The 17,500-nt window shown below is 46.0% G+C and overlaps 1 protein-coding gene across 1 annotated transcript in view; it reads right to left on the reverse strand.

Annotated features, from left to right (window-relative positions):
* Nucleotides 1-16,477: 16,477 nt before the first annotated feature.
* Nucleotides 16,478-17,500, reverse strand: part of LOC125035918 (protein prickle-like) — a 22,165-nt gene continuing 21,142 nt past the window's right edge. Inside the window, exon 6 of the mRNA XM_047628229.1 lies at nucleotides 16,478-16,591. Coding sequence (XP_047484185.1) covers nucleotides 16,478-16,591 — 114 coding nt within the window. The remainder of the gene's footprint in view (nucleotides 16,592-17,500) is intronic.

Below are 17,500 nucleotides of genomic sequence, written 5' to 3' on the forward strand. Positions count from 1 at the left end.
GAGAGAGAGAGAGAGAGAGAGAGAGAGAGAGAGAGAGAGAGAGAGAGAGAGAGAGAGAGAGAGAGAGAGAGAGAGAGAGGAGAGAGAGAGCAATTTCCTGTGTCTGCTCTTTTCCGCTACCCTCTCTTTCTTCTTACACCTTCCTTCTGTTTCTTCTCCTTCTCTCCTTCTCTTCCTTCTCCTCCCTCCTCTCCCCCCTTTCCACTCTAAAAGACCCAAAGACCACTGCTTTCGGAATTCATCGCTTGTCGTGGACTGGAGGCCTTGTGGGAGAACAAAAAGGGAAATCCCTTTCTCAACTCCACCTTTTTTCCCCTCCCAGCCCTACGCCCTTCGCCTTTCGCTCCACCTTTTCTCTGGGATATCTCCATAGCGGAAAATTTGACGCAGAAAAACTTCGTTTCTTGGCTTCTGGACCTACCCCCTCCCCCCCTTGCCCTCTTCCCTTAATCTCTCAGTTTTTTGACAGTTCGGTGTTGATCTTCACGCTTTTTAGGCAGGAATTTGCATTTGTCTGATAGAAGCTATTTGGGAGATTTAAATCAATCATGCGACGTTGTTTTTTTCTTTCTAGCGAGCGCTGGGATAAAAGCGGTTTTATTTTGGCCTTTGTGTTATTCTACTTTTGCCTTTCGCATTAGTTATCAAATAATAAAAAATAGCATGTTTCTTCTATAACATCCAGAAATCACATCACCCAGTATCTATAACATCCAGAAATCACATCACCCAGTATCCCAAAATACAAAGATGAAAAAAGACACCCACTCAACTAACGAAATAAAATTAATCCCATCCGCTACCACCAACTGACCCCTTTCAACTGACCAAAACAGCCGAGTTCAACGAGGCGGGGGAAAAAATAACATAACCCAGCGGTCAAGCAAGGCGAGGATGTGTGACGTCACAGGATGGCGGCCGAAGGGAGACAAATGACGCTCATCATACGTGGATTTGCGCACGTGGGTGACCCTCAGGGAGTTCCTGAGATCCTTTATCGGTGATGAGGTGGGAAGGGGGACGTGAGGGAGTGGGGCACAGTGAGGGGAAAGAGGGGAAGAGAGGTACTTAAGGGGAAGAGGAAAGACGGAGAGTGCAGAAGCGAAAAAAGGGGATATAGGAAGGAGACAGTGAAGAATGCGGTCAGGTGGAAGTTCAGAGGAGAAGAGAATTTTTGAAAATATTTACAAGAGGCAGAAGAGATAAGAGGGGAACGGAAGAGACAGAGGAGAGGGGACGAGGAGATAAAACGAAAAGAAAAGAGGAGACGAGGAGAAAAGCCGAAAGGTGTAAAGAGAAACAGTCAAAATAACAAAGGAAGAAGGTATATAGAGACCAAGAAACGATTCGGAAAGAAACAGAAAAGAAAATATGAATAATTGAATCAGAGAGAGAGAGACAAGAGGCGAAGGGAAAGAGAAAAAAAGGAAAATAGATCAAAGAGAAAGAGGTAAGTGGAAGACCAGAGATCAAGGAGAAAGAATAAGAGAGGGAAATTGAAAGAAAGAAATGCATTAAGTATATAGACAGATAGATAGTTGGATTTTATATAGATAGATAGATACTGTAGATAGGTAAATAGATAAAGCGAAACGAAACGAAACGAAGAGAGAGAGAGAGAGAAAGAGAGAGAGAGAGAGAGAGAGAGAGAGAGAGAGAGAGAGAGAGAGAGAGAGAGAGAGAGAGAGAGAGAGAGAGAGAGAGAGAGAGAGAGAGAGAGAGAGAGAGAGAGAGAGAGAGAGAAAGAGAAAGAGAAAGAGAAAGAGAAAGAGAAAGAGAAAGAGAAAGAGAAAGAGAAAGAGAGAGAGAGAGGGGGGGGGGGGCGAAAGAGGGAGAAAGGCACCGCCACGCGCGCCCAACAGGGATCACCGCGGCTTGATCGGTGTCACTACGAAAGGGGGAGAGGAGGAGGGAGAAAAGGGGAGAAGATGATAAAGAGAGGGAGGAGGAGGGAAAGATGGAGAGAGGGAAGGGAGAAGAAGGAGAAGAAGTTGGAGAGAGGGAAGGGAGGAAGAGGAGGGAAAGGAAGAGGAGAAAGGGAGAGGGAGAGGAGGAAGGGAGGAGTAGGAAATAAAAGAAAGAGGGAAGGGAGAAGGATCCGGGAAGAATAAACTAAGGGGAGAAAGGTAGAAAAGAGAGAAGGGAAGAAACGAGTGAAAAAAATAAGTGACAAGAGAAAGAAGAGATGAAAGAGGAAAACGCACGAAGAGAGGGAGAAGACTAAACGAAAGAAAAGTAAGGGAATAGGAGAAAGGGGGAAAGGAGGGGAAAGGAGGGGAGAGGGAGGGGACCTAACCCATATCCGATTATCCGATAAGCGCGGTGACAGTCTGCATTGCTAACTGCTCGTATCGCTTTCCACGCCGAGCGAGAGGCAGCGTAACGGGAAAAATGCATTTGGAAACGTGATTTTTAAAAAGGGGGAAGAAAGGGGGGAGGGGGGGAGGGGGGTAGGGGGGAGGGGGGGATCTGAAGGAAGATGGAATAGGGAAAGTGATGGAAGAAATTGAGGGCCGAGAAAAATGATAATGATTTTGACCTATAGAATTTTTATAATAATTTATGGTTGAAAATAGTAGTAGTAATAGGGATACTGACGATAGAAATAACAATAATTAAAATTATGATGATAATACAATGATAATAATAATAATAATAATAATAATAACAGTGACAATAACAGCAATATCAATTACAAAAATAACAATAACAAATATTTAAAAAAAAAAAGATGTACAAAAATCAAAAATCAAAATGAAATGCAATCCATAAATAACCAAATAACCTCCCCCGATGCAGCCCCCTCCCCCCCCCCCCCCACACACACACACGAGAAAGAGAGAGCAGGAGGAGGGAAAACGACCCCTAGCTAACGAAACGGAACAAGTGATAAAACAAGAATAGACATTATTACAACCACAAGGGCTTCCACAAAGGAGGGAGGAGGAGAGGGGGAGAGGAGGGGAGGGAAGAAGGGCAGAGAGGAGAGGAGGGGAGAGGGAGAGAGAGGGCGAGAGAGGGCGAGAGAGGGATCGAGAGAGGGCGAGAGAGAGAAAATAAGGCGAGGTAGCGGTCGGGGCGAGCGATCGTACGGCCAGATAGTCTCGCCAATAAAACACAAGGGCGATCTTTCTCGAATTGGACGCCGCGCGCAACCAGGGCAGCCAACACACATAAATATTTCCCTCGTTTTTTTTCCATTTCTTTCGCTCGCTTCCTCTCACTTTACATCCAATATATAATCTTGAATCCGAAGCCGAAGTTTAGGAGGATAATACCGACGGAGAATTGGGATATACGGAGTCCTTTTCGCCGGAGAAATGTCTGCCGCGGCGTTGGTAGTTCTGCGCCACCAAGATTTAGATCTCTGGAATCTTCTGTCGTCGACTATTGTTAAATCTGCCCGGATTCCCACTGGAACAGCCCGAGCGCCATGTGAACACCCAGCGGTCGTATATACACATATGGATGTACTATGTGTAGGGATGTATGTATATGTAATGTATATGTATATGTATACATATAAGGATAGATAGATAGATGGATAAATATGCATGTGCGTGTGTGTGTGTGTGTGTGTGTGTGTGTGTGTATGTGTGTCTGTGTGTGTGTGTGTGTGTGTGTGTGTGTGTGTGTGTGTGTGTGTGTGTGTGTGTGTGTGTGTGTGTGTGCACAAGCACACACATACAGACACACATACACACACACACACACACACACACACACACACACAAAAAAAAAAAATACATATATATATACATATATATATAAACACATACACACACATATGTGTATGCATATGTATGTATATATGTATATATACATACATATGTATGTATCTATGTATATATACGTATATAAATTTACACTTATTTATATATCCTTCCTCCCAGACTTTCCTCCCCCATGTTCTCGCTGCTGCACACGACACCAACCCCTTCTCGATTTTCCAAACCATTCACGTCTTTCTGTTATTAGTTTTATATACTCACTTTCCGATCCCACGCGACAGCAATCTAAAAAGGACACAAGATAACAACATAAAAAAGGATGGTTAAGGTAATTCCCTTAAACAAAAAATCTTAAATGAACTAAATAGAGACACAAAACATAAGAACAATAACACACAATTGTTAATAATAATAATAATAATAATAATAATAATAATAATAATAATAATAAAATGATAATGATAATAATAACAATAATACTTATAATAATGATAATAATAATAATAATAATAATAAAATGATAATGATAATAATAACAATAATACTTATAATAATGATAATAATAATAATAATAATAATAAAATGATAATGATAATAATAACAATAATACTTATAATAATGATAATAATAACAATAATGGTAATACTACTAAATAATTGAAGACAAACGGAACTACTTCGGGTGCGGGCGTTCGGGCAACCTGTTCCGTTCCGCGGGCGCGCCTCGGGGTAACATCGCGAAATCGGCCGAGGCGTGGGAGCGGGGGGTGGGGGCGGGGAAAGGGGGGGGGGGGGAAGCCGCTTTATCTTCATGGGGTAAGCTTTTTAAATCGAGTTCTTATATTTTGTCATTAAAAAATAATAATATTAGGACTAGGTTTCATCAAAGAAGCACTTGTTTCAATCTCATGTTTCATCAGCGAATTATTTTCTTTTAGCAACATTCAGTATTATTAGTTTCATTCATTAGTTTAAAATTATCTAGGAGTAACACTTTTTATCGTACATTTGGTGTTCATTTTAACGGGACTGGTCTTTTCTAATCCGAATGATTTTTTGAGCGTTTGACAGAATAGAAAAGCCAAATATTTAATTAAAAAACAGCGCCCTTAACAAAAACAAAGGACCAAATAGACCTTCCAAATCACAAAAAAACAGAAAAAAACAAAAACGGTCTTCGAAGGAATGAATAAAATAAAATGGCGCCCCAAAAAACAAAGACAGAACACGCCGTAAGAATAATCCAGAGCAATAACATAACACGTATTGTCAGCGTTGTAAAATATGGCAAAAAAGGAGGTCATAACACGATAACACTTGTTATAGGCGGGAGGGGGGGAGGGGGGAGGGGAGAGGGGAGAGGGAGAGGATAATAGCACATTCGACATGTATATACTGATCAAGTGTTATTGCGATTATTCGTGTTTTGTACAATCCCCCTTTTCCCCTCATTTTTTCCCCCTCAAGGTAATGGGATAAGAAAGGGGAGTAAAAAGTGACCGCTGACTTGAGATCGTGACCTAAAAACTGTAATAAAAAAGTAACAAAAAGTAAAATAAAATCGTTGAAGGTCAAACGAGTTCAAAGTGCCTTCATGAGGCGAGGAAGATGCGTCCTCCTCCTTCTCCCCCTCATTCTCCCCTCATGCACCCCTTACTCTCCCCTTCCCCTTCCCCTCTCCCTTTCACTCCCCCTGATCTGCTCTTCCTCACCGCATAGGCCATCTCTATTTACCCCCCTCCTCCTCCTCCTCCTCCTCCTCCCCTCTTCCTCCCCCTCCTCCTCACAGAGATCTTTGTTCCTCCGCGCCGGACACGAAGTCGCCCGCGGCTATCTGATGTGGGTGACACTCCAGCCCGCGGGCGAGTGCCACGAGGGCCGTAACCCGCACCCGCCCCCGCCCTCGGAGGGAAGGCCGGGCGAGGGGAAAGCACCCTAACTCCCTCGCGCCGAGGGCTGGCTTCCCCTCGCGCGGGTCCCTCCGGCCGCGACGCCCCTGGCCCCTTCTTCCCCTCGGCGCGAGCTAAGCCCCTCCGAGGGGACAAAGTGTCGGCATTAGCCCGGCAACTGCTCGGGATCTCCGCTAACAGTGTGGATCCCCGGGGCGGCCGCCGCCGGACCGCCGTCGGCCCTCTGATCCGCTAAGGCCCGGTCACCGCCGCCGCCCCTAAACGGCCAGATTGAGAGGATCTCGCGGCCATTCCCGCTGATGGCCGGGGAGGAGGAGGCGCCGCACAGCTGATGCTGATGCTGATAGCGCCGCTGCCTCTGCTGCACGGGAAGGGCGGGCTGAGGGCAGCGCTGCCGACGGCGCGGCCAGGGAGGATGGCAGGCCGGGGGTGAAGGTGACGCCGCTGGTGGTGAGCGTGGTGATTGGGGTGACGGCGGGGGAGGCGAAGGAGTGGTGACATCGAGTAGCCCGCGGAGATGACTGAAAGCCCTGGCGGGATCGGGACAAGGGCGGCAATGACAGTCCTCTGCGGCGATGGCGACACTGAACTGACATGACACGTACGTCAGGACAAAAGCTAACCACATCGCCAACTCTACGACAGTGATTTCTGCAACATAAGCACCATCAAGCAATGCGCCATCGACATGTACAAATCCGGCGAGAAAACAAAAGCATCCGACGAAAGCGAACCAGACCGCCATGCACCAGGAGAAGCAGCAGGGAGCAGGAAGCAGAATTAGGGGCAGCAGGAGCAGCAAGAAGACCAAATGGCGAAGCAGCAGGAGGCGGAGGACGAGCAGCACGAAGAGCAGACGAGGGGCCATCAAAGAAAGGGAGCAGGAGGAGCAGGAGGAAGACAGAAGCAGGAGCAGCGGGAGAAGAAGCAGGAGGAGGAGCAGGAGGAAGACAGAAGCAGGAGCAGCGGGAGAAAAAGCAGGAGGAGGAGCAGGAGGAGGAGCAGGAGGAAGAGCAGCAACAGGAGCAGCAGGAGCGTCGGCGGCGCGTGTGGGTCGTTCCTCGCAGATCACTCACGGTCGGGATTTTGTCGTGTCAATAAAGCCTACCTCGCTCTTGGTTGCAGAAGTACACGCATATGCAATAAATCATGCTTAGGTGACACTCCGCGGACACCAGGCATATGACACCCTGTCCCCTGCCCATGACCCTCTCTGCCATACCCTTCCTCCTCTCCGCTATTCCTCCTCCCTCTTTTCCCCACCTCCTTCCTCCTCCCCATATTCCCCACGCCCCCCCCCCTCCCCCTCCAGCGCCTGTCTATGGATTCGCGTCGTTAAAATATGTTGATCCAGAGCGTTCGCGCAATCGCATGCGCGCTTAGACGAACGCCGCTTTTTCCTCTCACTCTTCCTTTCTTTTTATTATTTCTCTTTTCCCGATCTCGCTACGCACGAATGCATCTGAATGCGTTCAATTTTCTTTTACAAATCTTTCATTTTTCCAAAAGCTCGGGAGAAAATTGCAGGTTGAAAATGTGTCGTTTCTGCGCGTCTGTCGAAGGGTTTGTATCCAGCCGAGTGCGTGGATAATCCTCTGTGTCCAGTCTCTTATTTTCCGCAATCACGCCTTATTGTTATTTAAATGGCGCCCGACTCATTTAGAAGCAATCATGACGAGGAGATAAATTATCACCTATATTATTTTACGTTTTAGAGATTTTTTTTTTTTACCTTCACTTAATTTTCTTCCTTTTTTTTTCTTTTAACGTCTCAGCCATTTTTCTTCTTCATTTTTCCCGGAATGGCAATACACTTATTACGAAATCTTATCCAGTGTCATGGTCTTTACTTCGAGGTATTTTTCGTCTTCCCCCTCCCACCCCCCTATTCCTTCCTCCTCTCCTCCCCCTCCCTTCCCCTCCCCCCTCCTCGTCCCCCTTCCCACCACTCTCCTCCCTTCCCCTCCTTCTTCCTCTCCCCTATCCTCCCTCCTCCCTCCTCCCTCTAGTCCCCAACCCCCACCCCCCCGCTAATAAATAAAAATTCACAAAAAAGGCGCACAAATAAAAACATTCCTTTAAAAAGAATCTCCAGCTCGGATTAAGTCTCTGATTCTCTCGCCTCCAGTCACGGCACATTCTGCCAACTAATTAAAAAGATGAATGAAGAAATGATGAATATGAGCCCGGTGATAGTGATGATGTCATCCGTCACATAAATGTCACAGATCGCGGCTTCTTCCCTCTCATCTGTCATACGTCGGCGAGGCTGTGACACGGCGACGTTGACCTCACTATATTCACTTTATCCGTCTAGTATTTCCTCACAATCATCAAAATCATTCTCACTCACATTTTCGAAAAAAGAGAAAGAAAAAAATATATGATCATCATCACCATCATCACCATCATCATCATCTCGAGAGCCGCCATCATTCAAAGCACGTCATTGATCCTTTTCATTGTGATCCTCGTGTCATTCTTGCAATCCTCTGCAACACCCTTTAATCCTCAACATCCTTCCACCCTAGATCCCCCCCCCCCCCCCCGTCGCCTTCCCCTTTTTGCAACCCTTCCTTATCTTGCATCTCGCTCTCACCCTTCGCGTGTCTGTCTCCCTTGCAATATCGGTCTCCCAACACCCTTCACCCTCCGCCCCCTTGCAACATGCACCCCTTTTTTTACTCGTTTATCTTTTATCTTCTCTTTCGTTATTCTGCTCGTTTCTCTCCCTCCTTCCCTTTTCCTGTTTATTCCCGCTCCTCCCTTCCATTCCTTCATTTATTCTTATTCCCCTGTTTCTCTTCCCCTCCGTCTCCCTTTTCTCTTTCGCCTCTTCCTCTTCCTCCTATTCCCCTTGTTTGTTTTGTTCCCTTTTCTCCTATTTTTCCTATCTCTCCCCCGTCTTTCTCTCTCTCTGTTTTCTTTAACCTTTTCATTGCTTCCCCTCTTCCAATTTGTTTCCATTTTCTCCTTTTTCTTCACTTTTCCCTCTCGGTGTTTGTTCTCCCTCTTTCATTTACCTATCCCTCTCTTTCCCTATCTCCTTTTCTACTTCTGTCCCTCCTTTTCTTTCTTCTTCTTCCTCTCTCTTTATCTGTATCCTTAATTCCCCTCTGTCTGTTTCTCCCTCTTTCCTTTCTCCTTATCCCTCTGCCACTCCCCTTTTTCACTCATTTCCTTACTTCCTCTCCTCTCTTCCCTCTCTTCCACTTCCACCTGTCTCCCTTTCCCCTTCTCTCCCTCTTTCTAAACCCTCTCCCTTCCTCTCTTCTTCCATTTCTTCATTTATCATCCCTTTTCTCTTCTCTAACCCTCTCCTTCTCTATCTCAATCATCCTTCCCCCCTTTTCTCACCCACATTCCTCTTCCCTTCTCTCACCCCATCCTTCTCCCCCTTTATCGCCCTCACCTCTCTCTCTCCTTCTGTCGCTCCCATCCCTCTCCCTCTCTCACACTCCCTCCTCTCTCACCCCATCCCTTCTCCCCTTCTTTCTCCCCTATCTCTTTCCCCTCTCACACTCCCCCCCTATCTCTCTCCTCTAATATCCCATGCCCTCCCCCCCTCTTATCACATGCCATCTCCCCCTCCCACACTCCCACCCTCTCTCCCCCATCCCCTCTCTCACCCCCTCCCCTCTCACACTCCCCTCCCTCTTTCCCCCTCTCTCACCCCATCCCCTCTCTCACCCCCCCTCTTTCCCCATCTCTCACCCCATCGCCTCTCTCTCCCCCATCCCCTCTCCCCCCCCCCCCACCCCCCACGAGGACCAGCAGCCGAGGTTCGAATTCCAACAAGTCGTTTTGCAATGCTAATCACCCAGCGAGAACTGACCGCAAAACAGCTCCTTTGAGAACCATTAGCAATCTAAATCTTTCCCTTTTTTCTCTTTTTTTTTTTTTTCTTTCTTTCTTGCTTTTTTTTTTTTTTTTTTTTTTTTTTTTTTTACTTATTCAAGGTTTGTTGCTTTCTTTTTTTCTTTATTTTTTTCTTTCTTTCTTTCATTTTGTTTTTTGTTTTTTTGTTTTTCCTTATTCAAGGTTTTTTTGCTTTCTTTTTTTCTTTCTTTCTTTCTTTTACTTATTTAGAAATTTAGTGCTAATATTGTACATAAAAGTGCGAAGCAAAAAATGAAAAATTCTTAAGTCAATTTCTTAAAATTAGGAGAGAGAAAATGAATTTAAAATGTACAGCAAAAACTGGATTTAGAACAGAAAATTTAAAATAAATCACAGATCTAGTTAATAGGGAAGGAAAAGCGTAAAATAAAGCGAAATCTAGACAAAAAAAAAATAAAAACAGATAAAAGTAAATAATAAAGATGAATGATAAAATTAATATGATAAAAAATACATATTCACATCGAAAAGAAAAAAATTGTATGCCTTTTGATTGGATAGAAAAATGCCACATCAAAGGAGAAATACCGAGGAACGAAAAAAAGGCAAATAGACATCAGGAAAAAAGGAAGATGAAAGAAAGAAAGAAAAAAAAAGGCCCATAAATCAGTTTCCTTCATCAACTGCCCATTCTTCCATCTGTCTATCTATCTATCTATCTCATTCACATACGAAATTCTGAAAAAAAAAGCTATTATAGCACCGGCTGCCTCCCCCCTCCCCCTCCCTCTCCCCCTTTTCGCTCATCTCCACTCCTACCCCCTTCCCCTTCTCCCCCCCCCTCCCCCCGCCCCAAACCAAACCATCTGAGCGCACATTTAAGTCCCACATGCGAGAGATGGCACCGCGGCTTGGCACCCTCGGCTGGCACTGACACTCGGCACCCTCATCACGTGCGGAGTATATGTCTAAAGGAGTAGGAGGAGTTGGTAGGGGGGTAGGGGAGGGGAGGGGGAGGGAGGGAGGGAAGAGAAGGGAAGGAGGGAATGAAAGGGGAGGAGGAAGGAGGGAGGGAGGGAGGGAGGGAGTAATGAGGGGGTAAAGGGGGAGAAGGGTAAGGAAGGAGAAAAGGAAGAGTGTTTTAGGGTGTGCGTCGCGTCTCAAATTAAATAGAAGGACTTCTCAAAACGCTTACTTTTATGGCGCGCGAATCCCTGGTAGACTAGCTGGGGATTCGCTGTGATGGAGACGAGAGACAGTGACATGCTTTAAGGGAGGAAGGGGGGAGGAGGAGGAGGTGGAGGAGGAAGAGGAGGAGGAGGAAGAGGGGGAGGGGGAGGAGGAGGAGGAGGAGGAGGAGGAGGAGGAGGGGGTAAGGGGAGGAAGAGGAGGAGGAGGAAGAGGAGGAGGAGGAGGAGGAGGAGGAAGAGGAGGAGAAGGAGGAAGAGGAGGAGGAGGAGGAGGAGGAAGAGGAGGAGGAGGAGGAGGAGGAAGAGGAGGAGGAGGAGGAGGAGGAGGAGGAGGAGGATTAGGAGGAGGAGGAGGAGAAGCAAGGAGAGGAGGAAGAGGAAGAGGAGGAGGAAGAGGAAGAGGAAGAGGAAGAGGAAGAGGAAGAGGAGGAGGAGGAGGAGGAGGAGGAGGAGGGGGAGAAGGGGCGGAAGAAGAGGAGGAGGAGGAGGAGGAGGAGGAGGAGGAGGAGGAGGAGAGGAGGGGGGAGGAATAGGAGGAGGAGAGAAGGAGGAGGAGGAGGAGGAGGAGGAGGAGGAGGAGGAGGAGGAGGAGGAGGAGGGGGGAAGGGGAGGAAGAAGAGGAGGAGGGGGAGTGGGAAGAAGAAGAGGAGGAGGAGGAGGGGGGAAGGGGAGGAAGAAGAGGAGGAGGGGGAGTGGGAAGAAGAAGAGGAGAAGAAGGGGGAGGAAGAGGAGGAGGAGGAGGAAGAGGTGGACAGGCAGGTATTAAAAAAAAAAAAACAGTGAGGAAAAACGAAAAGAAAAAAATATAACAGAACGCACCGTCTCCTTTTCGATATCGAAATGACATGAAAAAATATCTAAAACACCAGGATCTTTTGCCTTGTATTTGTCATCATAAGTAAAAAAAAAAAATATATGTTCCCCATAAACACCATCCCCTCATCTCAGGAAAAAAATAATAAATCCCCTTCACCTTTGAAATATAAATCCGCATCGCTTTTCACACTTTATAAACAGCTCCGACATAAATCTCACATGAAATGAGTATTTTTTCCCTCTCTTCCCCCTCCGTCCTCCTCCCTCCCTCCCTCCCCCCCTCTTCCTCTTCTCGCTTCCCTTTTCCATCTCTCCTCCTCCTCCTCGTCCCTCCTTTATCCTACTCCTTCATTCCTTCTCCTCCCTCTTCATTCTCTCCTACTTTCTCTTCTATTCTTCCTCTGCCTCCCTCTTCCCTGCTCTCTCTTCCATCCTTCCTCTTTCCTTCTCCCTCCTTCCTCTTCTCTCTTCCCTCCTCCCACCCCCTTCCCTCCACCCTCTACCCCCCTCCCCCCCCCTCCCCCACCTCGCACTCGCTGCCATTAGGCTTTGTTCTCGCTCATTAACAGCCAATCAGCGCGCCGCTCCGCCTGCTGCTCACATCATTACGACAACAGCTTGACCTCGTGTGATGTGAATTGCCAACGACCATCGATTTTCGTTTCCTACTTCATTTCCCTGTTTTCCTTTTTTTTCTTTTTTTCTTTTTTTTTTTCCACCCAAACCCCTTCCACCCACATCCCCCACCCCCCGACCCTTCCCGCCGCTCCCGCCGTCTTTAGTAGATTATTAGCTAGGCCTATTGGAATATTTCCCCGGGCTCTCTCGCCGTGCATTGTGCGTCGGGCCTCTGTGCACATACACGCATACAGATAGGCTTATTGGCAGATTGATAGATAGATTAACAAATAGATAGGTAGATAGATAGATGGACAAATAGAAAAATAAGCAAATAGATTTATATATATATACTATATATCCCAAACGGTTGTGTAAAGTAATCATGGCTGAATGAAGATTGAATAAAAGAGATATTTATATGTGTTTTATATATATATATGAATATATATATATATATTTTTTTTATTCACACATATATATTTGCATATATGTATATATATATATACTATATATATATATATATATGCTTTTATATATATGGATATATATATATATATATATATATATATATATAGAGAGAGAGAGAGAGAGAGAGAGAGAGAGAGAGAGAGAGAGAGAGAGAGAGAGAGACAGAGAGAGAGAGAGAGAGAGAGAGAGAGAGAGAGAGAGAGAGAGAGAGAGAGAGAGAGAGAGAGAGAGAGAGAGAGAGAGAGAGAGAGAGAGAGAGAGAGAGGGGGGGGGGGGGGGGGAGGCGGGCAACACGGCGCGTCATTAGTGTAACACGTGGCGTGCGCGGCCGTAGACTTCCTGAGATCGACAACTGTATCATCTGACCTTATTGTTGACGGCTAATATTGTGTGGCTTTGACCCCTGACCGCTGTGAATGAAGTAGCAATGAATGCGTTTTTGATGGGCGGTGGACAAGACGCCATGCATAAGGATGTAGAAAACGCTTTGTAATTGAATGACATAATTCGGTATGACGTGTACAAAGAACGTTTTCTAGTGTACATATCTGAATCTAAGGTCAACGAGATGAGGAGAGTGCACAGTCCATTAACAAATCCCTAATAAGAGTTGTAGAAAAAAAAGTAAAACTTAATAGCATGCAGCCTGGAAATATCTCATCTAATAAACATTCCACAGATTATACCAATCATAAAAGTACAAAAATAATCAGATAAACAGACTAATCCTTTTTCAAATAAAAAAAACACACACAGAATCAACACCGAGCAAATCCACCCCAAAAGTCAAATAAAATAAAAGACCAGAGCAAGTACGCCACTACGGACACGAGGCTTGGAAACAACGAGAGGTCCTGAGGTCATTAGTGCAACATCTTGGGTCGCGACGTAGGGAATACACAATGGGAGGTGACCTCTCCGCAAGCCAGGTCAATATCTTCCGAGGAGGCTGAAGGGGGGGAGGGGGGTACGAAGGGAAAGGGAAGGCAGGAAGGGAAGGAGGAGGGGTGAGAGGAAGGGAGGTGCAGGAAAGGAGGAGAAGAGGAAGGGGAAAGGGATGAGAGGAAGAAGATAGAAGGGGAAGGGGGTGGTGAGGAAGAAGAAGGAGGAGGGGGTGGGGCGTGTTTACTGTATTACTGTGCTAATGAGTTTTTGGCCTTCGCTGCCAAAACTACTCTGATTGTAATTGATTGGTGTGAAACGAAGAAACGGGCAACGTGAGATGGATGGCCCCGCTATTAGGGAAGGAGGGATGAGAGTGATGATAGTGATTATTAGACATTTCCCAACAGAAGCATGTTCAGATAAACGCAAACTCTCTCTCACACACACACAAGTAACTATCTATCATCCCAGTAGGTTAAGGCAGAGTAAAGGAGAAGGGAATAGGTAAAATGAAAGACGAGAATAATACTAAAAATAATGGTAGGAAGAAGAAGAAAAAGAAGAGGATAAAGAAGAAGAAGCAGAAGAAGAAGAAGAAAAAGTAAAAGAAGAAGAAAATTAGAAAAAAAAATGAAAAATAGACTAAAGAAAAAAAAAAGAAAAATAACATGGACGAAAGAACGAGCGAAGAAAGAGAAGAAGTAAGAAAGAGAAGGCGAGGAAGGGGAAGGGAGAGAGAGGAAAGGGGGTCATGTATTACAGTCGAAGTCACCATAATCCGCGGTAACCTGCTCTAAATTCGTAAAACCCGAGTGTTGCCTCAATTTGGGCCCGGATCGGCTAAAATCCCCTCGGGGAATTGGCCCGTCATCTCTCATTAACCCTGACGCGGCAGAGGCTGGGGGGGGGGGGGTGGGGATGGGGGGGAGGAGGAGGAGGAGGGGAAGGAAGAGGAGGAGGAGGACGATGGGAGGAGAAAGAGAATAAGGTGGAGGTTTAAGGAAAGAGACGACGAAGGAGAATGAGGAGGAGGATGAAAGCATAAGAAAGGAGAAGAGACGCAGAAGAAGGAGGTGGAGGAGGAGGACTGACAGACAGACGGACAGACAGACAGACAGACAAACAAACAGACAGACAGACAGACAGACAGATAGACAGACCAGAAAAGCAAATAAGGAGAGAAAGAGAGATCTGACAAGCGTTGGACCGCGCGAACGGAGAGAGAGAGAGAGAGAGAGAGAGAGAGAGAGAGAGAGAGAGAGAGAGAGAGAGAGAGAGAGAGAGAGAGAGAGAGAGAGAGAGAGAGAGAAGATGAGAGAGAGAGAAAGAGAAGAGAAAGAGAAAGAGAAAGAGAAAGAGAAAGAGAGAGAAGAGAAAGAGAGAGAGAGAAAGAGAAGAGAGAGAGAGAGAGAGAGAGAGAGAGAGAGAGAGAGAGAGAGAGAGAGAGAGAGAGAGAGAGAGAGAGAGACAGGTGCAGATAAATGACGTGAGAGGGCGGGAGGCGAGGAAGGGGGGGGGGGAGAGAAGGGGAAAATATATGACGAGATGATAAGAAGGGTTTAAGGGGAAATACGCGTGACGGGAGACGGAGGGGCGAGAACTGGAGAGATTTACTGTGGGAGAAATGGAAGAGCAGGAAGGAAGGAAGAGGAAGAGGAGGAGGAAAAGGAAGAAGGGTGACAAAGAAGAATGAATAAGAGGAAGTAAGAGAAAGAGAAAGAAGAAAAGAAAAGAAGAGACAAGAGAAAAGAAGAGATGAGAAAAGGAGAGAAGAGAAGAGAAGAGAAGAGATGAGAAGAGAAGAGAAGAGAAGAGAAGAGAAGAGAAGAGAAGAGAAGAGAAGAGAAAAGAAGAGAAGAGCAGAGAAGAGAAGAGCAGAGAAGAGAAGAGAAAAGAAGAGAAGAGAAGAGAAGAGAGAGTCCATTTAACCAGCCAGTTTCTGTCTCTCAGATATCTCTTTGTCGGTTTCTTTACAAAATAAATCTCCCGGTCGATTCTTTTATATCAGAGAGCTAATTAATCCTACATTATCGAACTATATAAAAAGTAGAGAAAAATACTAGAAGTTAAGTGACCCGACCTTCTGTAAAAAATAATAATAATGAAACAGAAGAAAAAAAACGGCATTTCCGATGTCACCAGCACGGACAAAACTTTAATAGCGACCGGCCGAATGTATTGACACAACAAAATGCTTTTTAATAAAAAAAGAAAGAAAAAAAAAGAAAATAAGTCTGTATCCCCTAGGGTTGCCAATTAGCCAAAAAAAAAAGGTGAAGCAATCCAGAAGCTTAATTTTTCACGCATGTAAAATCCAATTAATCACAGCACTTCGCCTATCATTAATTAGGAGACAGTTGCCGAAGTGGAGAGGTAGGGATAGGGGGGGGGGGAGGGGTGGCCGTTGATGTGGAGGTGGTGGAGGAGTGGTGGAGGAGTGGTGGAGATGGGGTTAATGTGGAGGTGGAGCAATGAGGTTGGCGTGGAAGCGGAGAAGGTGAAGAGAGAGAGAGAAAGGAGGGATGGCAGTGGAAGGCGAAGGATGGATAAGAAAAATGTAAGCTAGAATGGAAGAGAGGAGAGCGAAGGTGGGCATGCTAGAGAGGGTGGTCCGGGAGGGAGATCTACACGAAGGAAGCGTCATCCGTCCGCTAGCATCCCTGAGGCCGCCTGCCGCCTTACCTCGCTCTTGCGCCACGGGAAACAGCGGCGCCCACAAAGACATAACAAAGAGCTCGCTGCCCCACTACCGCCGCCGAGAACTAACGAGACACACGCACAAAAGAATCCAAAGAAACCCGGCTAGATGTATTTATCATCATGATCCTTCGTCTAACCTCTTTTCCTTGTTTTCTCTTTATCCAGTTATCCTAATTTTGTTTCCAGACATCATCTCTCCAAGATGCATTCATTACAGAAGACCAAGAAGAAACCTTTTATTGTTTTCCAGTCTTTGCGTCATTTGAAAGACTAATGAAATTACGCGACAGGCATATTTCCCCGCCGAGAGCAAAGACTCAGCGACCGCCGGCACACCGCGCTGTGGACGGCCAGCGACCGCGGGGCCAGCGGCGGCATTCCAGTGAATAATTAGACGTTAATGTCTGCATTATTAAAAAGGACTCGATCTCCTGCCATAATGAGATTTTTATATCTCAAATACAAACATATAAATGAAGCCGCATGATGGGTGAAAACAGAGGAAGAAAACCGCAACGAAGAGCAAAGCGCAAAAAAGGAAAGGAAATAGTGGATTCGCTCCAGAGAAATAAAATCGTTTTCAGAATTCCCATAAAAATACTAGGCAGACAAAATAAAAAGTAACAGGAAGAGAAGGACAGAATAGAAGAGAGCAGAAGGGAATTGGAAAGAAGAGATGCGAAGAGACGAGAAAAGAGAACAGAAGAGAATGAGAGACAAAAAAGGCGGAAAATGGTAAAGAAAAACTTCCAAAAAATAAATCCAAGAATTACTCTCCAAGAAGGAAGTGACGCGCGTTTTGCCGACGGGCGGAGGAGGGAGGGCAGAGGGGAGGGAGGAGGAGGGGGGAGGGGGCGTTCTGAGGACCTCCCGAGGACTGATTGGTATTGTCAATATACCGCCGGTGCAAGGGAGGCCCTTTGATCTCGCCTCGGGAAGGGTTTTAATCAAAGAACATTCGCGAGCGAGTCGGCGGCGGCAGAGGCGGCGGCGGCGGCGGCGGAGGGCGGACGCATGTCGTTAGTCTTTTTCTTTTTTTTCCCGCCTTTTTTTTAGTTCTAATCCAGGCGACTTTGGGAAGGTTTTTTAATGATGAATATGTTACCTCGGAGCGCCCAACCGGCGATATCTTTTACGTCGCCTTAGCATTAGGAGAGAAAAAAGGTTTGTCATTACGGACGTTATTTCCGTTCCAATGGATTCTTTCTCAAATCGCCTCTGAGACGGACGTAAATTTGAGAAAAATCGGCAATTAATAAAACGTCGATGAATTTCAGTAATTGTTCTGATCCAGGATTATATATATATATATATATATATATATATACACATATATACAT

This window comes from Penaeus chinensis, chromosome 20, assembly GCF_019202785.1.
Source record: "Penaeus chinensis breed Huanghai No. 1 chromosome 20, ASM1920278v2, whole genome shotgun sequence".
Classification (NCBI taxonomy): Eukaryota; Metazoa; Arthropoda; class Malacostraca; order Decapoda; family Penaeidae; genus Penaeus; species Penaeus chinensis.